Source organism: Pyrus communis, chromosome 15 (assembly GCF_041283825.1).
Source record: "Pyrus communis isolate YQ-2024b chromosome 15, ASM4128382v1, whole genome shotgun sequence".
Classification (NCBI taxonomy): domain Eukaryota; kingdom Viridiplantae; phylum Streptophyta; class Magnoliopsida; order Rosales; family Rosaceae; genus Pyrus; species Pyrus communis.
This window is the reverse complement of record NC_142579.1, coordinates 31,271,597-31,285,837: the sequence shown is the minus strand read 5'-3', so window position 1 is coordinate 31,285,837 and position 14,241 is coordinate 31,271,597. Positions and strand designations below refer to the sequence as shown.

Sequence of the window (14,241 nt, the reverse complement as noted above, 5' to 3'; positions counted from 1 at the left end):
TACTGAACTTTCTTTGCAGAATTTTGTAAAAGATGGCATTCTAACAACGTAAATACATTTTGGCTCCTTATACGCGATGATTTATTTTTAATATTATAAAGGTCATATTGTGATGTGTACAATGTTTCTTTTATTCGAGTTGTATTTTGATTAATCTAATCTACGATCGAAGGATTCGAATATACATGTAAAGAGAGTATCACACTGATATTCTAACTACACCAAATAAAGGGTAATTAGAGTGAAAGATGTGAGTTACAGCAATTATTCATATCATTGCCCATCTTTTCTGTATTCAAGTTCGAAAATGTTATATAGTTTTAGATGAAGGTATTGATTTGGGGGAATTTAACAACAAATTACACATGACTTGTGATTTCGCACATGTACTTATCCATGACACGATGATGTTGTCAAAAAACAAAAGAAGAGATCCTCTTCGGATCTCATTATAGCTTTTAAAAGGTTAAAACAGTTAGGCTGTTGAATAAAATTTTAAACGTTCAGATCATTTGATCTGATGATTTTGGTGGAAGAGATCATGTGAGAATCTCTTCGGAAAAAACAAAAGCTAGTGCGCATTTCTGCCATAAAATAGGGAGCTATTATTACTAACCAAAGGATCAATTTGCAGCAAAAGTAATAGGGCAGAGTTACTTTTACCGGTGCAGCTGTAGTTAAAATCAAAGATCCACTGAAAAACATAAGGCTAAAAGCAGAAAAAGGTTAAAAAAAAAAAGGTGCAGTCAGGTTAACTTCTCTCTTATTTTTCCGACTGAAATGGTTTTGACAAGGAAATAGGGACCCCATTTATGTGTACATGATGACCAGTACTATTTGTATTCATGGTCAGGAAGGTATCGGAGCCCTCGGAGCTGCAAAATAATTACATCAAATATTATACGACTACCTTTTAAAGAAATAAATAATAAAATGAAGGAAATTAATAGTGATTACCTATCCCAACAGCATCTGAACTTTTCATTAACCGAATACGCTTGCATGATTCTATAAACATCCTGCAATTAATTGGAAACAAGAAAAAAAAAAAAACAGTGAAGAAAGTATGGTTATAGGTTTAGGGTTGGGCAAGGCACATGAAAGCAATAGCATAACTAAACATAAATCCCAAGAACAAAAAAACTACGATGAACAAAGAAATAGACCAAACCCTAGTCACCCGAATCATCTCTACGTTAATTTAGGCAACGGTGTTAAATCTTGACTAACATAGTTGGCGGAACATCGACCAGGTTATATTTGAATTTACAGTTTATCATATGATCGTCCTACTAATCAAACTCCACTAATGTTCTTTTTAGAGGTTCCGTGGGATATTTTTTTTTTCTTTCTTGAAATTGGGTTACTCTCGACAACACTTAATTTTGAGTTGTCAACCCAACTATATATAACCTTGGAGTTTAACATGCACATAGTACTCCAATTAGCTTGCTACATATATATATATCTAAACACGAATTAGTATTAATTTTATGAAATGTTTTTGCATATATGTGACAACATTTTCACTACATGCATATATATGTAACTACAGTACTGTAGTAATTAACTTACTTCCAAGGGACGTCTCCAACTAACATCCAGTCTCCATCCTTGTCTTCATTTGTCAACATATATTGATCCATTCCTTTCACTGCAGGTTTCATAACCTCATTGCCATCCTCGATACACTTACCTTAAATATTATCAAGATTAATTACACCGTGTATTCATAAATTAGTTCTTGTATCACAAATTTATATTGGTATAACAACTCGTTAATTAACAAGCGCTAGCTAGAGTTTAGCTTAATTATAACTAACTAGGCTTTTTAGCTAAAAGGATCTTTAAGATTGGCATAACTTCCCACTTAGGTCCCCAACAATGAAAATCGATAGGAGTGGTCCCTGAGTTTGTCTACCTTAAATCATTTTGGTCATTCTGTGAAAAATCTGTCAATATCCTCGTTAAATGGTCAAGTGACCACATTTTTAAGAGTGTTTTTGTCAAACTAAGCCCTCCACTTAATGATTATATTGACAGATTTTTCACGAAATGACCAAAATGGTTGACAGTCAACAAACTCAAGAACAATTTCTATCATTTTTCGTTGTCATGGAACAAAATAAAAAATTATGCCAATGGGACCATTTTGGCTAAAAAGCATAACTCTATATAACACTGACCGCTTATGGTTAAGGAAGGGAACATTTGCTCTAAGGCTCTCAATAGCTCTTGATAACTTTTGTACATCTCCAAGTCGAGTTTACGTAGATAAGGAGCTCCATCTGCGCTCACTTTTACATACTTTCTGCTGCTTTCCACCACCACCAACGACTTCTGTCTCATCGATCTTACCGGCGGCCACCCAGCTATTCTTGCTCTGAATATCAGAACCCCAAATACGCAGTTCGTCAGATAAAGCTGAAATGAAAATGTCGATAATCAAACGGCTAAACAAGTAGTTATGATTTAGTCAAATTTTGACATGGATATATAATTCTCGAAGTACAATTTAAAAACTGAACGATTTGATATCACACGTTTGAACTACCGCATGTGCGAAACAACATATACAAGTTAAAAACAAAATCTTAACTTTGCAGCTGCGGCTTTGATGACGGAAGTAGTTGTAGAACTACTGGTACTAGATGATGAGCTGCCACGTGGCTCGCTGGCGGTAGAGCTTTTCTGCAGGCTAATCTGATCAACGGTATCCATGAAACCACGTTTCACCGAGCTGCTATTAGTAATACTTATCTTGAAGTTGAACGCTCCAAAGACACGAGGATGGTTGTAATCTGACGTCGTACCAGGTAACCCTAAGGTAAGCTCAGTGTCCTTAAACTCCATGCTTTCATTTGCTGACATCATCTTTCCGGCCGGCCAGCACTGTGCGAACGTGTGCAGGTTGTTTGCTTTGCTGTTAAATATATTGAGAACAGGAGGGGAGGCGGAGGTAGAAAAATTCAATGGCACGAGGGGTGGCGAAAAAGGAGAGGCCACGAGGGGTGGCGAATAAGGAGAGGCCACGTGGGGTCTGGTGCGGGAGCACTGCTTGCGGTTGACATGCAAGGCTTGACAGTAGCGCGCAGCTTAAAAGTTTGTGCCGGCTGTCGGTACATCCAATCGGATTCTGTTTCTGTCACTCTACATGATTACTAAATTTACCATATTGCTTAGCCTGTCTATTTCTTGGTATGGTTATATGGGGAAATTTCACATCATCGATAGTACCTACTTGGAGAAAATTTTGTAGGCAATATAAAGATAAGTTACAAAATCTTGTAGGCAATATAAACGCTAAGTTACATGGTGTATTCTTCTATATATTATAAAGACATGTGTTATAATTTGAGTAAAACAGCAATATTACATAGTCATATTCTAAGTATTATTCATGCTAATTGTTGTGCAGACATATATAATTCATTAGGATCCTCCAATTAGCAATCCTAATCCTCTTGTTTTTATTTTAGTAGATATGGTACGGTATATCACTAGATTTTGATTCATAGAATCATAGTATTTCTCTAGGGAAAGGTATTTGAATTTGAGACCTCAAACATTCGGAGAAATATGTAACTAGACGAAATGTAAGTTCAATACATAAAATCATATGAATTAGAGGTTTTAACTCTTCTTGGGATCTTGCCAAACTTACGGAATACTTGAGCGAAACCAATATTTATTGAGTACAAGATATTATTAGATATATCATATCTTTTATATATCACATTTATATACCAACTTATATCACAGTTGATGTGGTGGTTCATGTTATCTACCACATCATAAACTCGTTTTCATTAAGTTTAAATGAACGATCCAATTGTATCGTTTCAAATATTAAAAGAAGAAACTTGAATCCAAGAAGCTGATACATTATTTACGCTAACTGTTCTAAACCAACACCTTTGCCTCCTTTAAAATTTGAACACGACTTATAATATATATGTTCTAAAAACAACAAAACATATATACAGCCGTTTTCACATCCTCTCTCAGAAAAAGCCCATACAATATGTGAGTATCTTGTCAAAAGAAAGATGGTTTAGAAGTCGAGAAAATTATAATGATAACAAAGTAATTAATTAGCCGGTTTATAACCGTTAATCAACTTGGATCCATAAACTCAACCCTCAAAGTGTAAATAAAATTTTAAAACCGTGGGGAAAGCATGGAAGATGACTCATCCACCCGCTAAAGTGTTTCAATTTCAAGTTCCCAAATTAAAGGGTGCAATAAGTCGACAAGCATGTGGCAAAGTGTTGGAATGTCGACTACGTGTTGCCTTCCGATTCGTGGAATCCAAATTCAACAAGTGGCAGCCGCGAAAAGGAAAATGAATATGCTAAATTGCGAAACCAGCACGCAGATTTACACAACCAGCTTTGACTTTACATTAGTTGTTAATCTTCTTTCTTTTTCTTAATCCAGTTAATATTTAATTAAACATTTACTTAAACCCTTGTTTAATGCAAAAACTTCACTATATAAAATATTGATGAGATTCAAAGGATTAAATATCAATCATCTAATTCATAGCGGTGGATTCAGAAAATTTTTCTTCTTTAAAGTAAGATGAAGTTCGCACACTACTTTTACAAATTGGTCTTGACTCCCTACCCTGCCTCGGCCTTTTAGAGGCATTTAGTTAAACCGTTTGAGCCATACTCAAAGGATACCATGAACTGAATATTGGACCACTTCATGTATAAGAATAGTGGGAAGTGAGAGCATTTGCATGCTTGGTTTTGATGCATAATTAATGTGTTAAATATATATATATATATATATATATATAATTTTTTTACAATCGATATAATCTACACTAAGGGGAGAGAGGTGTGCTTAGCCTCACAATAGGCTAACAATAATGTAGTTTAAATTCGCCTTTGACGATAATCAAACCTAAGATCTCTCACTTACCAGTGAAGAATGAAGAGAAATAATACTAGACTGTAATACTAAGTGACAAATAATATTAACTATTCATAATTTCTTAGTCATTGTTCATCTATCTTTTGTTCGTCATGGCCTCTTTCTCCATCTTTCTCCTCGTCCTCTACTCCAAATCCCAGCGTCATGAACTTCGTCAAACTATCCGATTCTAACTATAATGAATGTGATGTTATGTTATAATCTATATAATCAATGTACTTGGTTTCAATGAAGCAATTGGGGATTGGTGCCTAATCATGTGAGGGTCACATGCTGGGTTTTGAGCTTTCAACCTATTCATGTGCAATTGTACATGCATGAGTTGTATTAAGAACAAAACACAGCCATTAAGTATGTGTTTTTACCTCTTTGGTTTTTAATAATAGCATCTTAATTTGGGATTAATAGTGTTTTTTTTCATTGTAATATGGACTTTAATCAAACACCAATTTGAAGTTTCATAAGAGGCCCATTGGAGAAAGTCTCGGCCACAACTTAGATAGAATACCCAACCCAATAACCTCACTTTCACTATTCATCTTTCAGCCCAAATGTGAAGTACTTTTCAATTTATTCATTTTCCAGCTGAAAAGATCAATAAAAATAAGAGTTTTTATCACAAATAGTCTTTGAAATTGAGCCTCATCATCAAGATGGTCCCTGAAATTGAAAATTAATCAATGCAATCTCTAAAAATAGGTGTCACAAATCAAAGTGGTTCTTCTGTCACAATTTAGATAAAAATTCTGTTAAGTGCTAATGTGGCACATAAATGGATCTTATAAGTCATTTTTCTCACAAATGGTCCTTGAAATTGACCCGCGACATCAAAATGGTCCATGAAATTGACCCGCGACATTAAAATGGTCCCTAAAATTGAAAATCGATCAATGTAGTCTCGCAAGTCAGTCTCCTAAATCAATGTAGTCATTCCATCAATATTCTATCAAAACTCTGTTATGTGTTGGTGTGACACATAAATAGGTCAAACAAGTCTAAGTAAATTTGAAAAAAAAAATTTACAAATAGGTTTAATAATTTAATAGTTAATAAAAAGTTGTCAACCTAAAAATGTCATGCAGTCACCTCTGATCTCAGTCCACATTCCTCTACCTCCTTCATTGTCCATTCTCCAAAAAAATATATCTCAATACACCCATCTTTACACACTTCGACACACTTCACCAAATTGAACCTAGATCAACATCACCCTTGATGACAGCTTGGCTGATTAATAACGACTTCTGGAATATAACCGTTAACATTTAGGCGATCAACATCCTCACAACCTTAATCTTGGAGAGCTTGTTCGGCGCTTCCCTAGTGGTCTGATGACTCAAAGAACAGTGACGTTTGTGTTATGATAATAAGGTTATAACCGAGGTGCATCTATTGTGGGTTTAAACTATTTCCAAACCCCCTCTTAGACCTTGGTGAAGCCTTGTGCTTTTGAAAATTTATGGAATGGATTTCTCTTCAGAGTAGGCCCTACTATAAGAAAAAAAATTTCATTGTGGCAGAAAGATTATACTGATTTGCGACATTTATTTTCAAGGACTACATTCATCGATTTTCAATTTCAGAGATCATTTTGATGGTGTGTGTTAATTTCAGGGACCATTTGTGATAAAAACTCGTGAATCTTGTGGGGCCCATTTATGTGCCACATCAGCACTTAACGGAATTTTTAACAGAATTGTGACATAAGGATCACATTGATTTATAACACCTATTTTCAGGGACTACATTGATTGATTTTCAATTTCAAGATCCATCTTGATGATGAGAGTCAATTTCAAGGACTATTTGTGATAAAAATCCTAAAAATAAATATATGCGATGCCTAGGACATTTTGGGATGGATACAGATCGGTTTGATTCGGTTTTTTTTTTTTTTTTGAAAAAATGCAACTTTTAATTTTCACACCTTTTTGCAGACGCGGTAAGGATAATATTCCAAGTCATTTAGAAACAGTAATACCATTTATTGAGTCAAATGAGTAGTTTTTATTGAATTTTTAACTTGAAAGCTAAAAACTACTAGCAGACAGCCCACCCCTTTCCTCTAACTTTTAGATTGAATAAATCAAATAAAAATCAAGAGACAAACAAACAGAAACGTACGCAAGAAGAAAATGAGTGTTCGACAATCATCTCCCACCAAAAAGCTAGGGCTTCTAGTTTGAGAAATAAAAAAAAAAATTGATGAAGCAAAGAATGCAATACAAAAGAAGGTCATTATTCATTAAGACACCAATCTTCCTACTAAACGATCTAAATGTGAACCAATGAATAAATTTTGCCATATCTAACCAGAAAAGTGACAAAAATATAGTCTTCTCGTCTTTTGCCCTGTTTAACCAAGGCAATTAACCTGGAATCAGTCTCCCACACAGCGAAAGTTTCCGAGTGGCACAAATCATTAAATTACAGGCAAAAACCACCATGGCCGGGCAAAGCATGACGAGAGAGACTATTAGGGCGGGGAGCGAGAGAGAGAGAAAGAGAGAGAGAGAGAGAGCAAAAGAGAGAAGAGTATACAAGGGCTAATTACAAAGGGACTACATTTTTATCCTTTTTCCAAAGATGACAGATGGGAGGGAATATATATAGGATGAAGAAACATATATAAATCCGAGAAACATGAGCATGTTTCTACACAAGCAATGGGCACAGGCCGAAGGGACTGATGTAGTCCCAGCCACAACGAACCCAATGTTTTGCTATGCACTTTCCCCTGGAAGATGACCCACAATCCCAAGATTGTTGGCGTATTTGGGCTTCCACTCAGTCCTTCCCCTCACAATCTCGGCCCCCTCCTCGAGTCGAAGCATGTGCTGGCACTCCACCCCGCCATTACTTCCCAGGTTGCCGATATCAGCACCTGAGACTGCAGTCAGCGACTGAAGCACACTGTCCCTCCCACACTCCCTCCTATACTCCAGAGTCAAAGAAGAGAGCTCATGACTCTCCAGAATTGGTAAGGGAGCACTCTGCATCAACCAAAATCGTCTTTCAGTTAAAAAAAATGATCATTATCCATCCAAAATCTCGATGTAACACGCCGACTAATTACTTTCCGGCTTGGTATATAAGTTCAACTTAAACTCAGAATCTGCAAACCTACTGGTACAACTTCAACTAATGAAAAGAAAAAAAATTCACAGACAGAAGTCTACCTCGAGGATCCAGCCAATGTACTTCACATTATTAACGTGCTGATTGACATCTAAATCACTCCACCTTGGCTGCAAATAGAGGGGAAAAGAACATAAAAAGAAAATCCTTCATAGTGAGTAAGCAGCTAAAAGAAACGCATTAGAATTCAGTGCAAAGATGATAGACTTACAGTTAAACCAGAGCGAACAAAGTCCGCTCTTTTGTCGTCAAGTTTTGGCAGTTTCCTGCCATCTTCCTCCACAATAGGAGGAGAATTCATAAAAAAAGACTCTATTTCACCTCGAACTTCATCAGGCATCTTTGATAATCTCCTCGTCACTTTATTCATCATCACCCACACACTGCAAAAGCAACGGCGAAAACAACGGCCGTACCAATCCCAGTCAGTTACTCTTTAAAACACCATTTAATTGTGAAAGAGCGCTAAATTGTTAAATAATATAGAAAACACTTCTTAGATCTAACTGTAACTAAGGAAAAGGCATAACAATTACCTGGAGGCTCTTGTTAGAATTTGGCCAGTTTTCAAATCCTGGATTATCCAATCACGACGCATTCCATTCTTCCCAGAGGCACTAACCCAAGTGTCAACTTGAACAATGTCACCCCTGCAAGAAAGAAACTATTTGAGTCTATAACCATGATATTCCAATCAAATTAATGAAATAACAAATTCTCCCATTCAAGGATAAATATAGTCATCTGCTAAAACAGATGGTATACAACTTGTCAATTTAACCTAGTTGGGCATAGAAATGGTGGATTAGTGCAACTTAATTATGTTCCCAAAATCGTCGATACTTTAACACTCATTCTTGTATTGGGAATTTGAATAGTTAGCTTCTGCCTCTAGCATCTTCCTCTTCTAAAACCAAAAATCAACTCGCCAGAATCGGAATGCAAATGGATATGAATACATCAACAGGCTCATAATCAAAATCTTTGTGCCAAAAATCATTACAACATACAAAGACAAGAGAAAATAGGTAGCATTCAGACGTTGAATGCCCAGTGAAGAGAAAAGAAGAATATTAATAAAAATTAGCTCCACATATCTACTAATAACATTTTGAATTAATGTTATAAATTAATAATGCATCAACAGCGTGCTTGTGCTTTTTACGAATATCAAATTGAATAGTAACCTTTGAAGTGTCCCCACCGCTATTCAAGCTAATCTTAAAATTGTATAGAATTCATACAATACATAATAGCAAGGCAGCACCAATAAAAATTCCAAAATATTGTTTAGTTATTAAAGTCAAAATCCATAAATGAACAAGTGACCAGGAAAAATAAAACTTGAATGACATATCTGGTAGAAGAGCAAAATGCATGTGTGATGTTTTGACTTACCAAGTAGGATAGCGGTCTACCACAACCTGCATTTTCGTTACCACCCATATCAGGTTTCTTACAGTCATCTCTGGAGTTGAACCAAAGCCATCTCCCAGAAGCCCAGCAGTCTTAACATGATTAAGTGCTGTTTCCTGCAGCCCGAAAAGAAAAGTAGTTAATGACAAAGCCAGTCAAGAAAAAATGCACTCAACCTCGAGAACATGAAACCAGTCACAGAACATGCATTTTGTGCTTTAATCTCTCTAGCTACAAACTGAAGAATTTGTCAAAAACTATAAACAGAGAAATTGAATTTGTCAAAAACCTGTAAATGATTCATTAACGTCTCTATTGAAGCCGTACGATCAGCACCTATTTCATATGATCTAATTGAGAAGTTCTGGCGAAAGACAAGACCATCCTGAACAATTCGTCCTAGACCAAATGGGTCAATGAGCATGTCAGGCCGCTTGGGTTTCCAATCAAGCATCGTCCATTGCTTCTCTGCAGCCAAGAAGATTGTGGTAATAGCAGCAAGGAGCACACTCCAGTCAGGTAATTGGTTAATGAAAGTCCGTGCAGGAGGGGATGAGATGTCATCCCCATGCTTCCCACTTTCCACAGTTGCCAAACCAACGCTAGTTCCATTTATCTTTGGAGGGGCTTGAGCATTTACCTTTACCTGCAAACCACCCGATGCAGATTTCGATTTGAGTCCTAAATTGGCCGACCCAAGCTTGGCGTTCTTGGTGCTAGAGCCTGAGTTGGGAGAAGAAACCGGAAAGAATGACGAAGTAGCGGCAGTGGCAACCATGATGACAATTGGATCAGAGCAAAGAGTCACCGATCAGAGCACTGTAACAGTAAAATTCGAAATTTGTCAATGTAATTTCACAAGGGAATACAAAAATAATGAAATCTTCAGAAATACGCTCAGAATGCCAGCATGTTACTACTGCACTGCAGAACACCATCGACACAAGAACACCGAAGTTAACGTAATTACAACAAAAACTGAGAACAATTTCCTTCCTTGACAAATTAGGCCAAAAACATCACCTGATTCTGTTTCCAGAATGCAACGAAAAATACAAAAGAATTTGTGCTGTGCACTTATCCATTTTTGGTTTGTTTGTTAGGGAAAAGCAGTCTAGAAGACAACCCAATTCAGAAACTTAAAAAAGACTCCACATTCACAATTTGAAAAACATATTCTCCCTTACGGAACCGAAAAACCAAGGAACGAAAAATAAAAAATATTCTAACCGCATAAGATATTAGCAATTAAATTTTCAGCATACGTTTCAATCATCAATGATTGAGTATTACCCAAAACGAAAACACGAAAAATTAACCTAAACTTATGGAGAAAAAAAAGAGGATAAGTAGCTCAAATTATAAAACTTAATCAGAAATTAATCCGTCTCCAAAAAATATAATTTAGAAAACACAATGATTGATACAGCTAATGCCCACAAAATTGAAGACTTTCGGAATATATGCAGAGAAAATCAAGGCAGATCTGAGCTTTTGCATCAACACACATCCAGTGAGAAATGACACAAACATTTCATATGCCATACAAATGTTTCACAACACGAAAATAGAACCATTTTTCCACTTCGTTTCTTCAAGCAAACAAATTTTCTTCCTTGTCTGTTTGGTTGCCGAGAAAATGCAGAAACGAAAAGAAAAATAATCAAAATTTCAAAACATTTCATGTAGATCTCCGTTTTTAACGGCCGGAGATAACACCTCCCCCTCAAACCAAACGAAAAACAGAAATAAACGCAGCAACAAACAACACCCACATTCATTCATTCTGTCTTACCTCAACTGTCTCGGCAACCAAACAGACGCCTCCGGAAAAAATTGAAAGGCTTTCTGGACCTCCTTCTGCCCTCACTTCAACCAAACAAACTCGAATCTAGAGCACAGGGAAGGGCAATTGCGTCATTCCGGATCGTCGAAACCTCTATTTCAGCGTAATTTCTAGGGTTTCCGATTCTCCTTCGTTGGCGGTGGTGGCGTTTCTTTTAGCTTTTGAGAGAGAAAGTGTAGAGAGAGAGAGAGAGAGAGGAGGGGGATTTTAGGGCCAGCGGTTTTGTGGGTGGTGGGGAACTGGCTTCCAGCGAGGGACTTTAATATATAGTATCCACCTGGCTCTGATTAATCCCGCCTCATGCCAGTTCAACTTCCAAGCTTCTTCCCCCAACAACACTAATTTTCTCCTTTTTATTTACGTCTTTGCCCCTCCCTCCCACCCTTTTTTGGTTTTTTACTTTTGTTTTTGTTAATCGAATTTATTAATTTGCCAACAATTATTGTTGAGTTCGTTTTTGGTTCATAATAATTGTTGTGTCACTGTTATTTGGGGGGGCCAACATTAATATTGTTGGGTTGAGAGCCACCTCTTAAGTTTACCAAATTGCACGAATTTCCGTTATGGTGAGGTTTTATGTGAACGTCAGACTTATAAGGATAAAATAAACTCTTGATGATATACTCGTGGTATCCTTGCTATGCATTTAAAGTACAAATTTCTTTTATAGATAAGATAAATTGAAAGTAAAATATTACTTATAAGGCCAAACAAACATTAATGTCTTAAAATGGCATTTTCACTCTCGCATTTGAAACTTAGATAAATAACATCTTCGTGAAGGATAACAATAGCAATTCTCTTATTACTTTTTGAAATGCTTCACTTTTACAATAATCGTATAGGAAATAACGGATGCATTAGGTGTTGCTATCTATACACCTATTTTATCTTACACATCTTTCTTAATTTTCGACCATCAGATTAAATGATATGAAGAAGATCAATGGACAAAATTTAACAATAATATATGAGAAGTAAAAAAATGATGTGTTAATAGCACTAACACATATTATTGAGTAGTTTAATATCACCATCACTTTTGTTCAAAATTTGTAACATGTCTTTTTTTCAAGGGTGTAAAAAGAGCAATTTGGTCCCTCCCCTCGAATTCATAATTTGAAACGATAGCCATCCTTTCACAGTAGAACAACGTTAAACTTGTATGACCAGCCATCTTGTAACTTCCAAAAGTTGACAAGAACATGATCATCATCATAGCCTTGTAGTATAATATTTTTTATTTAAAAAAAAAAAAAAAAAACTCAGAATTTGTATTTTGGATTATATATTGGTTGAACTACGTATTAGGTCGATGTCAAATTTGAACACTACATCCATGATATCCATCTCCGAAATTGATGGTAGTAGCTCAACCATCAATTGTTTACTAAATTAACACTTGAATTGCCTCCTCAATTTGCCCTTGACCTCCTTGTTTGGTGTGCTGAATGAGAAATGTTGTGATCAATTAAAATGGACTTAAGTCTAATCCATTGTTTGTTATGTCAAAATGTGAGATGGACATGACTGAACATGATGAGTTATGAATTCACAATAGAGTAAGTTATCTAACTTATTCTTATACGTGAGTTACAAGTGATGTCATACAAGTTTATGTCAATCCAACACTATCCGTAAGGTCCAATCTCATCGAGCCTACCAAACGTGCCTCGAAAATGTTATAGACCAAAGGAATAACATTCACTCTGAAATATGTATGTGTGTGTGTGTGTACATATATATAAACATGGTTTTGACTTGTGATATGATTATATGTGTCATGTTATTTGAGGTCTTCATAAACCAGTTTAGTTCAAAAAGTAGACCATTTTAATTCTTCCATCGGCCATCCTCCATCAGCCATCCCCTTAACCCAACCACATTACCTTTTTATTTTATTTTGTCATCCTATCTATAAACTTCAATTTAAAATATGTGTATTGTTGAAAAAAGTTGATGTATTAGATAGAAAGAATACTTTCTGTATTTCTGTTTTCTTAATGAAGAAGAAATTACAACTGAGTATATATACACTTTGCTAAATAAACTTAGTGACTAATGACCACTAGATTAGCATCTAATAACAGAGATTAGTTACAACCAAATTACAGCTGTGAAAACATAAAAATATCTAATGATGAGGTGTCCCTTTACCCTCCCTCAAGCTAAGCGGAGGATCACCGAGAGAAAGCTTGAACTGCAGTAGCTTGAATCGGGCCTTAGACAGGGCCTTGGTATGAATGTCAGCAATCTGATGATGGGTACTAATATGAAGAACCTGAATCAGATTTGCTAAAACAAGTTCGCGAATGTAATGATAGTCAAGTTCCACATGCTTTGTGCAAGCATGGAAAACTGGATTAGAAGCCAGAGAAATGGCAGAAACATTATCACACCAGAGTTTAGGAACCTGCCTGAGAGGAAAAAGGACATCCTGTAAAAGTTTACAGATCCAGGTCAATTCGGCAGCTGTGTGAGCAAGGGACCTATATTCAGCCTCTGTCGACGATCTAGCAACAGTGTGTTGCTTCTTGGCACTCCAACTAATCAGATTGGGACCAAGATACACGCAATAACCACTGGTTGATCGTCTGTCAAAGGGGCAGCCAGCCCAATCTGCATCCGAATAGGCTGTAAGATGTAAGGGACCGGGCTTGAACCACAGACCTTGAGTAATAGAACCTTGGAGAAATCGCAAGATGTGTTTGACGGCTTGAAGGTGAGGTTCGCGCGGACAATGGAGAAATTGGCAGACTTGGTTTACAGCAACGAGATATCTGGTCGTGTCCAAGTAAGATACTGAAGGGCACCTACAATAGATCTGTACTCCTTGGGATTGGGTAGTAAAGAACCAGTGTGATCCAATTTAACTGAGCCAAGAGGAGTAGAACATG

General features: G+C 36.4%; 2 protein-coding genes across 2 annotated transcripts; both read right to left on the bottom strand.

Annotated features, from left to right (window-relative positions):
• Positions 1–653: 653 nt before the first annotated feature.
• On the bottom strand, positions 654–3,048 carry LOC137732729 (auxin-induced protein IAA4). The gene is made up of 5 exons (XM_068472016.2): positions 2,600–3,048; positions 2,187–2,383; positions 1,576–1,696; positions 958–1,019; positions 654–875 (listed from the first exon to the last, which is right to left on the bottom strand). Exons 1-5 carry the CDS (start codon positions 2,872–2,874, stop codon positions 850–852), a joined length of 681 nt encoding a protein of 226 aa, XP_068328117.2. The 5' UTR covers positions 2,875–3,048; the 3' UTR covers positions 654–849.
• A 4,114-nt stretch (positions 3,049–7,162) lies between these two features.
• On the bottom strand, positions 7,163–11,761 carry LOC137742554 (palmitoyl-acyl carrier protein thioesterase, chloroplastic). The gene is made up of 7 exons (XM_068482459.2): positions 11,294–11,761; positions 9,788–10,317; positions 9,481–9,614; positions 8,619–8,732; positions 8,294–8,465; positions 8,124–8,192; positions 7,163–7,937 (listed from the first exon to the last, which is right to left on the bottom strand). The coding sequence occupies exons 2-7, from the start codon at positions 10,274–10,276 to the stop codon at positions 7,668–7,670; spliced, it is 1,248 nt and encodes a 415-aa protein (XP_068338560.1). The 5' UTR covers positions 10,277–10,317; positions 11,294–11,761; the 3' UTR covers positions 7,163–7,667.
• Positions 11,762–14,241: the final 2,480 nt, after the last annotated feature.